Below are 16,548 nucleotides of genomic sequence, written 5' to 3'. Positions count from 1 at the left end.
ATACGTCAAAAAAAAAAATACAAGCGTGACTATATATTATTAGTGCCGTTCCAGATCTCGGGTCAGAAAATTATATACTGGTGGAAGCCGGTAATCCACCCATTCATCTCCCTCGATCATCACCAGATCGTACAACGAGTCCGAATCCAGATGTTTTGCAATCGAGGCATACTTCTCGCGGTACTTCCGGTACACTTCCAGCTGCAGTTGCACTAGTTGCTGTATGTTGCAGGTACCGTTTTCTGCTTCGTATTTTTCGCAGAAATCGTTGAATTGGTCCAGTTTCGGGATCCGTTCGGCAAAACTCTTGTCCACCAGACCAATCAGCTTGATCAGTGCCCGGTCGATCTGTTCCTCGGACGCATTCTCCATCACTGTCTGGATGCTGTCTTTTTGGATAAACCCGGCAAAACTGTAGTTGGAGGCCATGTTCAGCCACAGGTCCTCCAGTTTGCCGTCCTTGTACTCCAGAATCAACTGCAGATTGTTCGGCTGCTGCTGCTCAAACAGATATTCCGTCAGCTCCTCCGAATCTTCGAAGTGGAAGTAGCCCCAGAAAGGAATATCCACGGCTTTGAGTCCATTCGAGCACGGAATAAACCCGTACGTCACAAACATCCGTGTCATGTCCTCGTACGGCGTATAACTGATGAAGATCTCCGAGCCCGCGGCGACTGTGGTCGTTGTCTTGAGCACTATCTCGTTCGTGTCTGGATCAACGTCAAAAGTAGCGTTCTGGCGAGCGTTATCGTGGTTTGCAAAGTCCAGCCCGGGCACGAGCGAGATCTGGACGTAATAGTCGCCATCCTCGTCGATCTTTGGAATCTCCAGCGTCCGCGACCGAACAGCGGCGGTCAGTCTGCGTATGTCACAGCCCGGAATAGAAACTTGCCAGGTATCAGAGATGTATGCACTCAATTCCTCAAACTCGTCGCTCTGGACCTCCTTGATGCTCATGTTCACCAGTGCGTTGCCCGGCTCAATCTCGTAGTAGCTTTCCAGCAACGCATCTTCTTCAAAGGCCAGGTTGTCCACCGTGGTACTGAGTAACAATTGCAGATACTCAGATAGCTCCGGATGGTCTTTGAGCTCGCCTTTTCTTCGCAAAACCTCAAACCCAATCATGTAAGCAATCAGAAACCTCGTCTCGTTGTGCACTTTGCTGTAATATTTCAGAACCTGCTGAACCACCGGCTCTTCCTTATCCTTGTCCAATTGGCTCTTCAACTCCAGACACGTCTCGAGGTTGTAGATCTGTTTGCGTGTAACCCTCAAACACTCTCCTTCCACGTCTTCCTCCGCAAAGAGACCGATACCGCCAACAGGGCTCTTGCGGGCGCACACTTGCGATCCATTCAATATACTCATTATTTTTAAATCAATAAATATTTCACAGATTATTACTCTCTAGAACTAACGTTCATGAACTGACCAGGATATTCGACGAAAGGGAATCAAACTTGCTCGTGAACAAACGCAGTGTTACCACCAAAAGCTCCTCGTACAAATCGCGATCTTTCTGCTTGAGCCGGCGGATACTTGGCTCGTCCAGCTTCCAGACAATACTCTCAGTATTGGAATAGTAGCGCACCACACGGTCGCTCTGTGTCTTGACGAGGTCTCCGAACAGCGTCAATGGAAGCACCCAACTGTTGAGGAAAAACTTGAGGTTGTTGAAACAGATATCGTAGCCAATCATGCCCGACTCCACAAAGTACAAGCACGGCTGGTTCAGCTGCTTTTCGTAGAACACCTGGTTAGCTGCCAGCTCCTGTTTCACCAAGTACGGCACCAGTCGGCTCCAAAACTGCTCGTCGCGGTTGTCGCTCACTCCCTGCATCACGGTGACCACCAAAGACAGCGGATTCTTGCCTGTGCTGCCTGATGTAGAGACCATCCGTTTGGACAGATCCAGATCCATCGTCTTACGTACAGCCCGCATCAGGTGCGCGTGCCGCGGAGACCCAGACATCATCGTTTCCACCATCTGTGGATTAGGAGCAATCGACCGCCGCGGTTTCCTAGAAACCTCGTTCTTCTTGCTGAGCTCTTTATAAGCTTCCAGGAAGATGTTCTCGCACCATTCCAGAGCCGAGTTCAGGTTGCTGAACAGCTGGATCCGTTCTTGGTGTTCACTCGTCTCCCAGAGACCGGAATCCTTCAAAGCCTGCACGATTTCTGAGTTCTCGTTCACCGAGGAAATGATCATGTAAGAATCCTTTTCTGTCACGAGATTACGGATCCGTCTGAATCCTTCCACTGCCGAAAAATCGATGCTTCTGATATTGTTCATGTCCAGAATCAGGTACTTGATTGGCTCCTTGGCAAAAGTAGATGCCTCAAAGCGAGCACGCACTTTCTCCTCGAGTCCTCCAATAGATCCGAAGAATAAAGACCCTTGCAACTTCATCACATAGATCTGTTTTCCCACGTCCTTGAGGAACTCCTGCTGTTTAGGGTGTCTGACCACAATCGACCTGGCGTACTCTCCTGTATAGATGCCAGAAACAACCGGTTTCTTGGCTGCCTCAACGACAAACGAGACGCACGCCAGAAGCACACCAACAAGAATACCATACACAAAGTCCCAAGCACCCATGGTAACCACAATGATCAAAATGGTGATGTACTCGAACTTGCGCAGCTTCCCCTTTGTATCGTAGAGAGCCTCTTTCAAAAGCTCGTATCCAAGCAGATAAATCAACGCACCAACCACGGCCACTGGAATATAGCCGATGATCACGGGACCAGCCCACATCACACAGGCTGTAGCCATAGCCAGCATCACTCCGCTAAGTCTCGAGTCTGCACCTGCCCGGATGAACAAAACGGAGTTTGTGTAAACCAGATAGTTCTGAATACTACCACAGAGGCCGGAAATGGCGTTTGAGAGTCCATGGGCCATCAGTTCCCTGTCGACGTCAAACTCGTCCATTTCCACGGTCACTGCGAGAGCAGGAACATTGATGGGAACATGCAAAATTCCAAAGAATGTTAACGCAAGCATCGTTGGCACCTGGTCTAGAACTGCCAACCAGCTGACTTTGTCAAATTTGTAGAACTGGTAGAACGAGTACCAAGGAGTCTCTGTCTTGGGAGCGCTAAACACCCAGCCATAGTCGCGTGCAATTTGCAGGTCCCACGACGGCACCAGGTACACGATTCCGTGGAAAATCACAAACACCGCAATGAAATATAACGGCACAATGATTGCACTTGAGTTGTAGTGTTGGATAACCACCAAGATGGATGTGAGCACCAGCGGAATGAACCATTGGCAAAACACGAGTGGATACAGTAGATACTGCAACGTTGGAAGATTGTACTCGAGTCCTCCCTCGAGACGGGAAGACACCTCGATTGCTGTGACAACCAGAAAATAACCAACACCACCAATACAGCCAACGAGAATGTGACGAGGGAAGAACCCAACCAGGCGGCCCAAACGGCATTTTCCCAGTATGAAAAAAACGAGTCCCGTGACTATTGACGAAATGGCGTAGGTGACAATCGTAGTAGCCAAAACTGCATCTTTCTGGTCGCCTAAGCTGGTCATAATGCTGATACCCATCTGGTGGAAAAATGGAGTGACTTCGATCATCTCAGACCCGATTCCAGACTTGAAAGCCGACCCTCCAAGCGAGTAAACTAGCTGTGAAACGACTGTCGAGACATAAAACATCGACAGGCCGTGGGCTCCCATTTCACTGAAAACAGTCTCTCCAATTGGGAACAAAATCATTCCGTAACTGAGTCCGTCCAAAATGTTGAGTAAGGTCCCCAAGAACACCGCTGGAAGATACTGGATCGGTTTAACAATGCACTCCTGTCCTATGGTGTGGGCGTCTGCGTTTCTGATCGCCCAGAGAGTCTGCCAGACAGTTTCCAAAGCAGACTCTCTTCGACTCGATTGCTCGTACTTCTGGTACGCTGGAACGTTGAAAACGGAATTCGATTCTATCTCTTGTGCCTCTATGTCTCCGTTGTAGCTGGAGTATGTCTCATCAGGGTAAGAATTTGTGGACTGGTACCCGTCTTTCAAACTATCTTCTGTTATGAGAGGAGCATAGTCCTCGGCGTATTGGTCAGGGGGGGTGTTATTTAGGTCACCCCAGAATGCAGCCGGCTCATCGTTGCTGTCCACGCCAACATCTGCGAGTCCCACCGAGGTCTCGTTGATGGAACTGGATGAGTGAACAGTGGCACCTATCGAGTTCAAAGGAGAGCTGGGATCCGGCCGGAAACTCGAATAGATGAAACTTCTACCCAGATGGTGTTCTGCCGTCACCGATTGCCGCGCGCCAGAAACGGCCCGCGGATTTGAAATCGTCTTGGGCAGCGAACTACTGTTTGCAGACATCAATCACTCTAAGTTTTTTTTCCTTTTATCTAACTTATATATATCAAACCCGGGGAAATGCGGCTTACTTAAGCATTTTTGGGAAGGTGTCAAGAGCCACACCGAGATTACAACTCGTCCTTGACGATTTTAACTTCTCCTGCATCAGCAATCACAATTGGCTTGGAAGGGCGGTTCTGGTATCCGGTTTTGGAAGACTCGATCAGTCTGACAACGTCCATTCCTTCCAGGACTTTGCCGAAGACCACGTGTTTTCCGTCAAGCCATGGAGTTTTGACGGTGGTGATGAAGAACTGAGATCCGTTGGTGTTTCTACCGGCATTGGCCATCGACAGGTAACCTGGGCCTTCGTGTTTGAGCTGGAAGTTCTCGTCCTCAAACTTGGCACCGTAAATAGATTTGCCACCAGTTCCATCTCCTCTTGTGAAATCTCCGCCTTGGATCATGAAATCCTTAATGACTCTGTGGAATTTGGAACCTTTGTAGCCGAATTTAGGATCGTCAGAAACGCTTAATTGGTAAAAGTTCTCGACAGTCTTTGGAACAACGTCACCAAACAGTCCAAACACAATTCTTCCCAGCGGCTTGGCATCGTCTCCTTCGCCCTCGGTGATGTCGAAGTAGACCTTGTGGGTCACCTTGGGAGCCTGCTGGGCCAGAACGGTGTTCAAAATAAAGAATAGAAACAGCAACGAAAACTTCATGGTTGTGGTTTTCTCGAATAATTTTCTCGGGTTATTAGATTCTTTCTATATATTAAGCTTTTCAACAGAATACAACGGAATTCTGCGACTGTCGTCTTTTTTCATGGATCCGGGCGCCAGTTGAAGAAGCGAGTCCAGATTAGTGGTTTCCTCGACAATCGACGTGTTGTTGATGTCGACGTCCTTCCGTTTCTTTTGCTTCTTCTTGCGGCTCTGCTCAGTAATGGACAACGACTGGTTCACCAGAGTGAGAAGCTGGGTGTCGGTGACTAACGCATCGACCTTGGCCTGGGTCTTGGCAATCAGATTCTCGAGCTGTGTTTGGTTTTTAGAGTAATGCAAACTCAAAACTAATCCATCAGAGTCAATAAAGTTGTTCAGAATCTCATACCCGTAGTTTAGTTTCAGGATCCGAGAGATTATGCCGTCCAAGTCAATTGCAACGTTCTTCTTGAGCATCTTTGCGGTCTCTTGAGTGATGGTCTCGTTAGAGAAGTCCTCAAGCAAACGGGCAATGATGTCTTTGAACACCTCCTCGTCTGCAACCGCACTCAAAAGCTCAATCAGGTCACCACATGGGATGTTTGGACAGGTCACAATAGCCTGTCTCATCAATCTTGGAGCCTCAGTCAGGCTCTGCAATAGTCCTGGAACAAGCTCTGGAGGGAACAATGGATGCGTTAAAAGATACGTCAAACTGTTCTCCACCTCATAGTTTGGCAGTTGCAGTCTGTTGTCTTTGAAGTCTAGCAAAAGCAAAAGCACTTGACGAATGAACTCAGGATCCACCACTCGATCCTGGTCGGCCTCATAAACCATGAACGGCTGTTGCTGTGGGATAGGCTCGGAAGACTCTGTTTCGTCAATATTCTTCAAGAAATTCACCAAATGTGTCTCCAGCTCCTGGTATTTCTTCTTGGACTTGAGTGTCTGTAATGTATCGTACATCTTAGCAGTCAAAGTGCTTGACTGTCTGGAACGGGTCTGTAAAGAGTTGCTTTCCTTTGCGCTGGACTTGAATTCGCTTTTGTTCACCAAGGTAGGGAACCCAGCGAACTTTGATGCCGGTTTTTCGGCTTTCTTGATGCCTCTTCCCAGAACGTTGGTCAGTTTTCCAAGTCCCACGTCGACCGAAAGATGTTGTAATGACGTGAAGTTGTCCTTTGGACTTTTAAGCAGCACCAACGCAAAAGTGTCTCTGGTTCTCAAACTGTTACCTTTGACCTTGACACAGCTTTGAATGGTGGCAGTTCTTGGGAACTTGAGCCCATTTGAGTTCTTCGATTTCGGATAAAGATCGATGGAGCCGAGAAGAGCCTCGAATTGGATATCGACCAGCGCAATGGTGCTTCCCTTGGAAATTAAAACTCTGTTGGTAGAAACAGCCGCGATCGAAATTGGCTGTTCTTGTGGCTCTGTGCTGAAGGCGTTGATGAGCTCAATGGTTCTCAGTTTCTTCGCAAATGGAACGGAATACACTTGTAAAGTCAGATCTTGGTCATTTTCCAAAATGAGAAGCTTTCCAGAAGGGTCGAAGCAGAATTGAGCGTTGTCGGAAATGTTCAGTTCGATCACCGACTGCGACAGTTCCAAAACACTGGTTTTGTCAATAGCGTACAGTCCAACGTTCAAAAGGCCACCGTTGTCTTCCACGGTGAGAAGAAGATGCTCTATATTTTCAGATTTTTCAATCTGGAGCTCTTCGGGAGAAATGAAGCAGTGGTAGATAAGATTTCTTTTCTTTGTCGGCTCGAGCTCGTAGATCACCTTTTCTGTGATCTCGTCCTCGACCTTCAGCTCCCAGATACAAATGCGGCCTTTTTTGCTAACGGTGTAAACGTTGTTACCATCTTTGGAGATCCGGAGTCCAATCAAGTCTTCCTTCAGGGAAACGTCCTTCGAGCGCACTTCTCTGAGCCCTTCTGGCTCCACTGTGTTTCTTTCCTCCTCGTTGTATGCAGATAAGCTTTCTGTGGTATTTTTGTCGTCCTCGGACTCAGACTTGGACCGTCCGTAGCTGATTATTCTCATGGAACTCTTTTTTCTTTCGTTAATTCCAGCGACAAACAACTTGGATTCATCTTTGTCTGCAGACTCGTCAAATGTGAACGAGTCCAAACAGTCCACACGCGATTGTGGAGACAAGGAGTAGGACCAGATCATCTTAGGAGTTGGTTTGGTGATATAGGAACCGATGTACGACCCGCTAACTCCCACGTCAAACTGCATCGAAAGCATCGAGTCAATATGTGCTATCGTACATGAGGACCCCAGCCCGCCTTTAGAAGGCAGCCGTGGCAGCTGGGTGATCATGAACGGATCCCAAAGTGCAGTAGACATTAGTGAAATAATTTTAGAGAAATTTTTTTTTTAAACGTCTGTGCACCGCGACAAAGAAGTTTGTTGTAACACAACTGAGTGAGAAGCAGTAGACGATTTACAAGCATATCTGGGATGATCAACGATTGAATGAAGGTTAGTTGATATGATTTGAACAAAGCGAAACATCACTTTGGATCAAACAGTCATCTTTACTGAATTTCTCTCAACTTGCTACCAAGATCAATATTGAATTTTACACCATATATTTAATTCTCAAGAATTCTAAATACCTGAATTATAACTCTAGACTTTACATCGCCAAACGATTACCAAAATGTCATATAAACAGTAATTTCGTTACTAATATACACCCTAAACAGAATCACTCGCAAAACGAATGATATCTCCCAATCGCAAAATAAACGTTAAATTTAAGCAGATGTAGCAGAAGTGTACTTGGTGACAGATCTGGTACCCTCGGAAACAGCGTGCTTAGCCAACTCTCCTGGCAAGATCAATCTCACGGCAGTTTGGATCTCTCTGGCAGAGATAGTGGACTTCTTGTTGTAAGCAGCAAGCTTGGAAGCCTCAGAAGCGATTCTCTCAAAGATATCGTTCACAAAAGAGTTCATGATGGACATGGCCTTTTGGGAAATACCGGTGTCTGGATGCGTTTGCTTCAGCACCTTGTAGATGTAAGAGGAGTAGGTCTCCTTTCTAGCCTTGGTTCTCTTCTTAGCGTCAGAAGAGGCGGCGGTCTTCTTTCCGGCTGGCTTCTTCTCAGCTGGGGCCTTGGAGGCTGGTTTCTTCTCTGCTTTTGGAGCCATTTTATGTTATAGTATTAAATTAGTTTGGTAAACAATTTGTTATCAAGGGCAAACAAACAGGTTTATATAGTTTTCCAAACACGCTTGTTTAGACTGTTGAGGTAGTGCCAGACCCATGTTTTTTTTTTTGCAACATGGTCCTACAAAATGGCAATTTTGGATTTTTACCTCACCAATCCATTAAAATTATAAAATTTCGCGACATCTGCGTCGTGCCAGTTTTTTTCCAGAGAGGAGTAAAAAACAGTCCGTTATTGTTTTGCGTAACAGAATCATGGCTCAACCAATCAGACGCTCTCGTGCGTTTGCCACCTCGCGGCACACGAAAATCTATATAAAGGTGAGCACCGTCCACCATTTCACACCATCAACAAACAAATACATAACTAATAATGTCCGGTGGAAAAGGTGGAAAAGCAGGCTCTTCTGAAAAAGCTTCAACTTCAAGATCGTCCAAGGCTGGATTGACCTTCCCAGTCGGAAGAGTCCACAGATTGCTCAGAAACGGTAACTACGCTCAAAGAGTTGGTTCCGGTGCCCCAGTCTACTTGACTGCTGTTTTGGAATACTTGGCTGCCGAAATTTTGGAATTGGCCGGTAACGCTGCTAGAGACAACAAGAAGAGCAGAATTATCCCAAGACACTTGCAATTGGCCATCAGAAACGATGAGGAATTGAACAAGTTGCTCGGTCATGTGACCATCGCTCAAGGTGGTGTTTTGCCAAACATCCACACTGACTTGCTCCCAAAGAAGATTGGCAAGAAAGAGTCTCAGGAATTGTAAGAATGCTGAGATTCTATTACTGTCGATTTAATTGTAACGTTTTATAGGGTTCGGGTAGCAGATAATGTATATTAGATGATAAGAAGTATATCTTTGAATTTTTTTGATTCGCGCCGGGTAAAATGCGCGTCAAAAGTGGGACCCATTTTTTGTGTGGTTCTCTGATAATAAGGGGAGCCCACGACAAATCGGGGCATACAAATATTTTGTTGTATGTGTCCCCCATTAACCGCTCCAATGGATATTATATAAAAAGGGTCTGCATCCCTCAAAATTTTGTCTCTTGTTAACTACTTTCCTTTTTACAAGCAGTCCCGCCGCTAATCAATCCACAGTAATGCCAGTCAGAAGAGTGATCAAGTTCGTTAGAGAACAATACGAGTCTATCTCCAACAGACTCAACAACAACACCAAGAAGGAGGAGACTCCAGCTGAGGAGGCTGCTCCAGTCGAAGAGGGAGCTGAAGAAGCTGCTCCAGCTGAAGAAGCTCCAGCTGAGGAGGCTGAACCTGCCGCCAAATAAGCTATTGGCGCGCATCTCGTACAGGGACCCCAACTCTAGTTGCGTTCAGCTAGCGGGTCGATTCCTGTTTAATATGTTGCTACCGAGCTATTCGTTTTCCAGTTAGGCAGTTGATATTTCTTCTGTGTAATCCTTTTTCTAATATATTTCATTCGTGTTCACTCTCCCAAAACCTGATCTGTCCGTCCATACACAAGGTCATTAACCGCTTCCCGTTGCTGATGGGCTCCACCTCCATCACTGGGCTGTGGCTCCCCGTGTCCAGCTGCAAAACTATCTCTTTGGACTGGATGTCCCAGAAGAGTACCTTCCCGCGCTCGTCTCCTGAACAGATGAGCGGTTTCTCGAAACACGTTACAAAGCCCGTGCTTAGGCAGTATTTTTCAGCCACACTCGAGCCGTTCACGTTCTGAAACGTTTTCACCACCTTGTTGTTCATGTAGTCCCACAGTCTGATGAACCCGTCCAGCGAGCTCGAGGAGATGTATCTGGAATTGGGCGAGAACGCGACGTGGCTCACCGGGTACGATGACCCGCTCTTGTCGTAGATAAGCGTCTTGAGACACTGCCCTGTTTCAAGGTCAAACAGGCGGATTAGTCCGTCGTACGACCCACTCACAATGACCGTACCGTCGAACGAGAAGTCCAGACTCGAGATCGGGTCTGAGTGCGCGCTCAACACCTTCATGCACTTGGCCCGTCGCAGGTCCCAGATACGGATGTTTTCGTCGGCAGAGCCAGAAGCCAAGATGGATCCGCGATGGTGGAACTTGAGCACAGTGACGTGGTATGTGTGGCCTCTGAGGATCTGGATGGTTTCCGCAAGGTCGAGGTCCCAGATGCGGATGGTGAGGTCGTCTGAGGCGGACGCGAGAAAGCGCGAGTTGGGCGAGAACTCAACGCTCGAGATGCCCTTTGTATGGCCAGCGAGTGTTTTCCAGTACGTTGCGCCGTCTGGCTGGAGCTTCCAGAGCTTGATGGTTTTGTCTGTGGACGCGGTGGCCAACAGCGTGCCGTCGGGACTCACTTTACCCGTGGAGACCGGCAATTCGTGGGCCTTGTCCAACGCGAACTTTAACTTGTACATTGGTGGAAAAAAATAATCGAATAAATAAATTATATTATTAGCACGAAGTAGCGGAGGGAGTGTGGTAAAGCGGCTATATAGAACGTCTATTGGAATTGCTTGCTCGTTTCGTTCATCACGTTGTCGTAGCTTGGAGGAGCCTCGTCAGATTGGTCGTCCTCGATGGAGCCGTAAGTGACGTTGTTCAGCTGGGAAGGCTGTGCCGGAGGCCGGTTGAGGAAAGGCGTGCTCGAAAGTGGGCTAAGCGCGCCCTGCTCGAAAATGTCTTGGCTGTGGCGGGCCTGGGTCTTGAAAGGCTCCGGGTGGCTGAACCGAATGCGCGTTTGGTCTGGCTGACGCGAGATAACCATGGAGGCGGTGGCGGGCGGAGAATTGATGATGATCTGGTGGCGCTCAAGGTCCTCCATCCGCACGCGGTCAGGAGACTTCAGAATGATATACCAGGAATGCACAAGGCCCGGCACGTAGCCAAGCAGACACAGACAGATATTGATAAGCATATCACAGGTGCAGAGCCCCCTTTTCATGCAGACCGGCAGGGGAGGGCAGATGACGGCGAGAAACACCAAAATACAGTCGCAGCAGCAGCAGTCGCAGTAACAGAGACACATGTTGTAAAAATTAGGATATATTTTCGCAGACTATTGCATGCCTCTTATACAGTCATTTCTCTAGGGAAAATATTTTTTCAGATACAGGCGACCGGAGAGCCGGGGCTCTCCCTTATTTGTGGTGTATGGGTGTATTCATTCATGTCTTCCCATTTTCCAAAATTTTCGCACAGGAGAAAATTCCGGGCCGGTAAACGAACAGGAGATGCAGGTACCGAAATTTCACTTGTACACGTTCAAAAACTAAAAGAAATAGAGGCGAGGGACTATTGTGATTGTTCCAATTTTAGAAATGATCCACAAAAGGCATAGGATAGCTTTAATGCATTTGGGCAGAGAATACGCTTAGGGGCGAGTTTCAGCTTAGTGTTGACAAAATTGAGCGGATTTTGCAAAGTTGCCAGAATGTCGGTGTAGACCTCGGTCGTGCCATATATGGCAACATTGTTCTGAGAGCCCGAAATCTGAAATTGGGGGCCGGCAGCCTAAGAAAAAGTTCTTGGGAAAAACCCATGCACTGCCGAGTCTGTGCCTGCATTTTCGGGTGCATAATTGTTGCTGAGTTTGGAGCAAAACAAATTGTTCATTGTTGTTCAATTTGGCAACAGTGGACATGAGCCTCGTTGGAGGGAAAAACTGAAGCTTGGCATCAAACAAAGTTTTGTAAATTCTGTTTTGTCATTTTTTTTCTTTCCCTCTTCAATATCATGAGCGTTGTGGATACTAGAGGTCCCTTTTACCTGTACAAGTTTGGGGATAATGCCGAGAAACGACTAGACAAATACAAAATCTTCCCAACGCCTGAACCATACATTAGCAAGTCTCCTTCATATTATACCCCACGCTACACAACCTCGCCAAACACAGTCATGTATTCGCCAGTCTCGTCAGATGAGTCCGAGACAGAGTCCAACGAGTCCCAGTCGTCTCCGGAGACGCAGGGATCACAGAGTTCTGGCGAGCCTTCGGACTCTGTGCACGAACGCAACAAATTCAAGTGCACGTTCCCAAATTGCAAGTACAAGGGGACTTTCCTTTCTAAAGACTATTTACGCAGACACATCAGAGAACAACACAGAAAGACAAAGCTCCACGCTTGCGAGGGCAGAAATAAGGATGACACCGTTTGGGGGTGCTCAAAGAAGTTCAGCAGACCATACCAGTTGATTAACCACTGGAGGGGACAACGCTCGTTAAAGAAGTGTGGTGTGCCAACCGAAGAGCTCATACGCTATGGGATCATCTAAATACGAACCTTAACATCCGATTAGTTGCAAATATCAGTAACCACTCCAGTGTCTGTCTGCACAGCGGTTCTCCGCAATTTAGGAAGGGTTTTCGACAGGGTCGTGCAACGGTAATGCCCCGAATAGTTTTTATTTTCTTGGCCAATTGCATGAAATTCAACGTACGATCTTGCGTTCCTTCCCAACTAGGAAACTGGGCCCTTGTCACGGTGCACAGATGTTTTTTTAGCGAGCGTCGACCCGCATGCATCAACATCGTCCGCGCAAAAGAACTGGCTATGTGACAGGTCACCATGAGTATGACAACCAGCCATCTGTCCATACAAAACCCTATATAAAGGACCGCATGTGTCGCTGTAGTTGCTGTCCATGTCAAAATCCGCGTCTCCTCCCTGTTCTCCCGCCTTCAAATTTCCTCTGCTGCCTCAAAACCAAAAGCCACCGCAATTGTACAACTTTCTCACCGACAGAGCGCATTTCCTCGCCCTGCGTCGCCACGTCTCTATCGGAATCTTATCGTCGGTACGGTCGGCTAACTATTATGAGTTTATGCAGTCGATAACAGATCCGGCCAATACGACGCAGCTAAACTGGATAAATGCCAGGGCTCACGAGCTGAAAGGTCTGAAAACACGACGTGCATTTATCAGGTGGCTAGAAAAACATTATGAGCTTCTGCACGGCGAGGACCTTTTGGCCTGGTCCGACGTGCTAAGTGACACCGAATCGCCCGAGCCCCAATTGCCAGGCCCAGTCGTGCACCTTGAGAAAACACCGACCGCCGACCTTTACCGTGCTGACGTAATCGCCAAACTGGTGGTGTTGGAGCTGTTGGTTGTTGGGGCTGTTTCCGGTATCTGGTGGTTTGCCTTTGCCGACGAGGTCGACGTCGCATACATGCGCTCCATCTGGGCAGTGGCCCGTGCCATGCTCTTGGAAAGGAAATCCGGTAAATAGAGCACACTTAAATATATATTTTTCACTATTTATTTTTGCCACATGTCTCTCAAGTCCTTCATCAAGTCGGTGCGCAACAGCAAGACAATTGCGGCCGAGCGTGCTGCCATTCGCAAAGAGAGTGCAAAGATAAGAACAGCGTTCAGAGATGTTCATCTGGACAACGATGCGCGTAGTTCCAACATCTCCAAACTCCTTTACCTGTACATTTTGGGCGAGCCAACGTATTTCGGACAGGTTGAGTGTCTCAAGCTGCTTGCGTCGCCCAAGTTTGCGAACAAGCGACTGGGTTACCTTGCGACGATGCTGATTCTCGACGAAAACCAGGAAGTTTTGACTTTATTGACTAATTCTCTGGACAATGACATGAAGAGCACCAACCAGTACATTGCCGGTTTGGCGTTGGTGACTTTGGGAAACATCGCGTCTCCGGAACTTGCAAGAGACCTGTACAGCAACGTCAACACTTTGCTCCAGTCCCAGCACTCTTATTTGCGTAAGAAGGCAGCCATTGTTGCTGCTAAGCTTGTTGATAAGGATCCCGATCTCAGCGAAATCTTCCTCCCAAGAGTGGCCCCATTGCTTTCCGAGAAGAGCCACGGTGTGGTTCTTGGTGCCTTGCAGCTGATGCGCTCGATCTACAACAACGACGAGAGTTCAAGAGAGACTTTGAAAGGGCAGATCCCGCGTGTTTTGTCACACCTTCGTCTTTTAACCTCCACGGGACATTCTCCCGAGTACGACGTCAAAGGTGTTCCGGACCCTTTCCTGTTTGTTTCTCTGTTGCACACTTTACGTTTGCTGTTGGCTAATGACGACCACAACCCAAACTTGGAGCCGTTGAACGACTTGTTGACCCAGGTTTGTTCCAGGATCGATAGCGCAAAGGGTTCCGGTTACTCTGTTCTGTACGAGACGGTGCAGACAATCTTCATGGTGAACTCGGACTCGTCGCTCAAGGTGCTGGGTATCAACATTCTGAGCAAGTTCCTCACACAGAAAGATAATAATACACGGTATGTGGCCTTGAACACGCTGCTGAACGTGATGAACTACGAGCCTCTGGCCGTTCAGCGGCACAGAGCCACCATTGTGGGCTGTTTACAGGATGGGGATATCTCGATCCGGCGTAGAGCGTTGGAACTCACGTTTGCAATCATGAACCAGCAAAACGTTCGCATCCTGACGAAGACTCTGCTTGACTTCTTGCAAACTGCAGACGACGAGTTGAAAGAGTACATTACTACACAGCTCTGCATCGCTTGCAACAAGTACAGACCGGACCTGAAATGGCATTTCGAGACTTTGATTAGTTTGCTCAAGACTGCCGGCAACCATTTCTCAAAAGACATTCTGTCCAGCATTCTTGCCCTGGTGATGCAAAACACAGACGCAGAATTGACGCGGTTCCTTGTTGTGGAGCTGATCAGCTCGAGTCAGTCGGCATACAACGAGTTTGCCCTGGCTTTGGTGACTACGTGGTGTATTGGCGAGTACGCCGACCTGGTGTTGGGCCAGACCCACGGCGAAAAGACCATAACTGAAGAGTCGCTCGTGAACCTGATAGAAACATACCTGAGCATTTCCACGTTTGACCAGGCCGATTTCACCCAGATGAAAGTTTACGCGTTGACCGCACTGCTGAAATTATCTGCCAAACTCAATTCTGCTACGTGCATCGAGAGACTGAGAAAGCTGCTGATCTCGTTCCAGTCCGACCTGAACTTGGAGATCCAAACTAGAGCCATTGAGTACTCGGAGATCTTTGGCCAGCCAGCGTCCATCAAAAGGGCCCTGCTCGAGAGAATGCCTCCGCCACCGGTGAAACTGCACGAGGGAATCCCACTGGTCAACAGGGCTGCAGCATCGAAATCGGCCAAAACGTCCGGAAACCAGCCTGCAACTTCTGGAGATCTGTTGCTGGACTTACTGGGCGACGACGACCAGCCAGTCGCTGCTGCTGCCACGTCCGCATCTACGTCTTCCAAGCCACAGGAGTCGACACTGGACTTGCTCTCGGACATATTTGGATCTGCGCCTGCGCTTACGGAACAGCCGCAGCATCAAACAGCAGAAGTTTTACCAACGCGCGAACCTGTGCCCGAAACAATTGTTCCTGCATTCAAGGATGAAAACGTTTCATTTGACATTGTGGTGAAACAAATTGGCCAGGGAAGCGCGAATTTGGAAGGCCGCGTGAGCAACGTTGGTGCTACAGAGATCACAAACATCACCGTGCTGTGCGCTGTCACCAAGCAGCAGAAACTGCAGCTTTCGCAGATCGGCAACAACACCCTTGCACCAGGAGCCACATCGTCGCTGGGGATCAAGATTACAGGAGGCGTTGGAGCAAAGGTGAAAATTAGAGTCAAGCTGGACTACACTGGCACCGAGCGGGTTAGCCGCCAGTTTGATTCGGCGCTTCCGGTCACTATGTAAGACGTATTGTCTATAGAATTGCCACGAACGGGTTTCAAATCTGCACACCATAGATGAAATTCCGATGTTGAAAATTTATTGCAATAATTTCTTTACAATGGACTTTGCCAAAATCTCGTCTCAAGTGCAAAGCACCTTCACTCAGATCGACGGCGTAAGTAGAGCGCAATTGCATTGGATCTAACCGTTTCAGCAAACCAAGGGCTTTAAAGTTTTGGATCAATTCGAGCAACAATTTAAATTGCCTCGTTCCTATGCCGTTCTTGGTGGCGGAGGTTTCTACCTTCTGCTCGTTTTCCTCAATTTCGGAGGAATTGGCCAATTGCTGTCCAACTTGGCCGGATTCGCCTACCCTGGTTACCTGTCTCTCAAGGCCTTAAAGACTAGCACCTCTACAGACGACACTAGACTGTTGACTTACTGGGTTGTTTTCGCGGCCTTGAACGTTGTGGAGTTCTGGTCCAAGGCTATCCTCTACTGGATCCCATCATACTTCTTGATCAAGACCTTGTTCTTGCTCTATCTGTCTGTTCCTTCGTACAATGGAGCAGAACTCGTGTACAGCAGAGTCCTTCGTCCATTGACCGACCGTTACATCGGCGCCCAGGACCCAGCCGCAGAGCTCTTGAACAAGGTCCACGAGAAGGCTAACTAAACGAGCACATGGTGGGGCTCATGGTGGGGCA

At 48.1% G+C, this 16,548-nt stretch overlaps 17 protein-coding genes across 17 annotated transcripts; 7 read left to right on the top strand and 10 right to left on the bottom strand.

Annotated features, from left to right (window-relative positions):
* Positions 1 to 39: 39 nt before the first annotated feature.
* On the bottom strand, positions 40 to 1,368 carry OGAPHI_006216 (uncharacterized protein; the record flags this gene model as incomplete). The annotated part of the gene is made up of 1 exon (XM_046207480.1): positions 40 to 1,368. One exon carries the CDS (start codon positions 1,366 to 1,368, stop codon positions 40 to 42), a length of 1,329 nt encoding a protein of 442 aa, XP_046059139.1.
* Positions 1,369 to 1,420: 52 nt separating this feature from the next.
* OGAPHI_006215 (uncharacterized protein) lies at positions 1,421 to 4,360 on the bottom strand (the record flags this gene model as incomplete). The annotated part of the gene is made up of 1 exon (XM_046207479.1): positions 1,421 to 4,360. The coding sequence occupies one exon, from the start codon at positions 4,358 to 4,360 to the stop codon at positions 1,421 to 1,423; it is 2,940 nt and encodes a 979-aa protein (XP_046059138.1).
* On the top strand, positions 3,765 to 4,875 carry OGAPHI_006214 (uncharacterized protein; the record flags this gene model as incomplete). Its single annotated transcript, XM_046207478.1, has 2 exons — positions 3,765 to 3,985; positions 4,467 to 4,875. 2 exons carry the CDS (start codon positions 3,765 to 3,767, stop codon positions 4,873 to 4,875), a joined length of 630 nt encoding a protein of 209 aa, XP_046059137.1.
* On the bottom strand, positions 4,468 to 5,064 carry OGAPHI_006213 (uncharacterized protein; the record flags this gene model as incomplete). Its single annotated transcript, XM_046207477.1, has 1 exon — positions 4,468 to 5,064. One exon carries the CDS (start codon positions 5,062 to 5,064, stop codon positions 4,468 to 4,470), a length of 597 nt encoding a protein of 198 aa, XP_046059136.1.
* A 45-nt stretch (positions 5,065 to 5,109) lies between these two features.
* OGAPHI_006211 (uncharacterized protein) lies at positions 5,110 to 7,404 on the bottom strand (the record flags this gene model as incomplete). The annotated part of the gene is made up of 1 exon (XM_046207475.1): positions 5,110 to 7,404. The coding sequence occupies one exon, from the start codon at positions 7,402 to 7,404 to the stop codon at positions 5,110 to 5,112; it is 2,295 nt and encodes a 764-aa protein (XP_046059134.1).
* OGAPHI_006212 (uncharacterized protein) lies at positions 5,882 to 6,304 on the top strand (the record flags this gene model as incomplete). Its single annotated transcript, XM_046207476.1, has 1 exon — positions 5,882 to 6,304. One exon carries the CDS (start codon positions 5,882 to 5,884, stop codon positions 6,302 to 6,304), a length of 423 nt encoding a protein of 140 aa, XP_046059135.1.
* Positions 7,405 to 7,817: 413 nt separating the features above from the next.
* On the bottom strand, positions 7,818 to 8,213 carry OGAPHI_006210 (uncharacterized protein; the record flags this gene model as incomplete). Its single annotated transcript, XM_046207474.1, has 1 exon — positions 7,818 to 8,213. The coding sequence occupies one exon, from the start codon at positions 8,211 to 8,213 to the stop codon at positions 7,818 to 7,820; it is 396 nt and encodes a 131-aa protein (XP_046059133.1).
* A 392-nt stretch (positions 8,214 to 8,605) lies between these two features.
* OGAPHI_006208 (uncharacterized protein) lies at positions 8,606 to 9,521 on the top strand (the record flags this gene model as incomplete). Its single annotated transcript, XM_046207472.1, has 2 exons — positions 8,606 to 8,994; positions 9,308 to 9,521. 2 exons carry the CDS (start codon positions 8,606 to 8,608, stop codon positions 9,519 to 9,521), a joined length of 603 nt encoding a protein of 200 aa, XP_046059131.1.
* OGAPHI_006209 (uncharacterized protein) lies at positions 8,657 to 8,908 on the bottom strand (the record flags this gene model as incomplete). Its single annotated transcript, XM_046207473.1, has 1 exon — positions 8,657 to 8,908. One exon carries the CDS (start codon positions 8,906 to 8,908, stop codon positions 8,657 to 8,659), a length of 252 nt encoding a protein of 83 aa, XP_046059132.1.
* Positions 9,522 to 9,669: 148 nt separating the features above from the next.
* OGAPHI_006207 (uncharacterized protein) lies at positions 9,670 to 10,608 on the bottom strand (the record flags this gene model as incomplete). Its single annotated transcript, XM_046207470.1, has 1 exon — positions 9,670 to 10,608. One exon carries the CDS (start codon positions 10,606 to 10,608, stop codon positions 9,670 to 9,672), a length of 939 nt encoding a protein of 312 aa, XP_046059130.1.
* Positions 10,142 to 10,624, top strand: OGAPHI_006206 (uncharacterized protein; the record flags this gene model as incomplete). The annotated part of the gene is made up of 1 exon (XM_046207469.1): positions 10,142 to 10,624. One exon carries the CDS (start codon positions 10,142 to 10,144, stop codon positions 10,622 to 10,624), a length of 483 nt encoding a protein of 160 aa, XP_046059129.1.
* A 70-nt stretch (positions 10,625 to 10,694) lies between these two features.
* Positions 10,695 to 11,135, bottom strand: OGAPHI_006205 (uncharacterized protein; the record flags this gene model as incomplete). Its single annotated transcript, XM_046207468.1, has 1 exon — positions 10,695 to 11,135. One exon carries the CDS (start codon positions 11,133 to 11,135, stop codon positions 10,695 to 10,697), a length of 441 nt encoding a protein of 146 aa, XP_046059128.1.
* A 791-nt stretch (positions 11,136 to 11,926) lies between these two features.
* OGAPHI_006204 (uncharacterized protein) lies at positions 11,927 to 12,466 on the top strand (the record flags this gene model as incomplete). The annotated part of the gene is made up of 1 exon (XM_046207467.1): positions 11,927 to 12,466. The coding sequence occupies one exon, from the start codon at positions 11,927 to 11,929 to the stop codon at positions 12,464 to 12,466; it is 540 nt and encodes a 179-aa protein (XP_046059127.1).
* Positions 12,467 to 12,835: 369 nt separating this feature from the next.
* Positions 12,836 to 13,423, top strand: OGAPHI_006203 (uncharacterized protein; the record flags this gene model as incomplete). The annotated part of the gene is made up of 1 exon (XM_046207466.1): positions 12,836 to 13,423. The coding sequence occupies one exon, from the start codon at positions 12,836 to 12,838 to the stop codon at positions 13,421 to 13,423; it is 588 nt and encodes a 195-aa protein (XP_046059126.1).
* A 42-nt stretch (positions 13,424 to 13,465) lies between these two features.
* OGAPHI_006200 (uncharacterized protein) lies at positions 13,466 to 16,517 on the top strand (the record flags this gene model as incomplete). Its single annotated transcript, XM_046207463.1, has 2 exons — positions 13,466 to 15,820; positions 16,065 to 16,517. 2 exons carry the CDS (start codon positions 13,466 to 13,468, stop codon positions 16,515 to 16,517), a joined length of 2,808 nt encoding a protein of 935 aa, XP_046059123.1.
* OGAPHI_006202 (uncharacterized protein) lies at positions 15,046 to 15,447 on the bottom strand (the record flags this gene model as incomplete). Its single annotated transcript, XM_046207465.1, has 1 exon — positions 15,046 to 15,447. One exon carries the CDS (start codon positions 15,445 to 15,447, stop codon positions 15,046 to 15,048), a length of 402 nt encoding a protein of 133 aa, XP_046059125.1.
* OGAPHI_006201 (uncharacterized protein) lies at positions 15,897 to 16,353 on the bottom strand (the record flags this gene model as incomplete). Its single annotated transcript, XM_046207464.1, has 2 exons — positions 15,897 to 16,210; positions 16,341 to 16,353. 2 exons carry the CDS (start codon positions 16,351 to 16,353, stop codon positions 15,897 to 15,899), a joined length of 327 nt encoding a protein of 108 aa, XP_046059124.1.
* Positions 16,518 to 16,548: the final 31 nt, after the last annotated feature.

The sequence above is a fragment of the Ogataea philodendri genome (genome assembly GCF_020536065.1).
Source record: "Ogataea philodendri strain CBS6075 chromosome Unknown scaffold5, whole genome shotgun sequence".
NCBI lineage: Eukaryota > Fungi > Ascomycota > Pichiomycetes > Pichiales > Pichiaceae > Ogataea > Ogataea philodendri.
The sequence above is the reverse complement of the archived record's forward strand: the minus strand, read 5'-3'. Positions and strand labels throughout refer to the sequence as shown.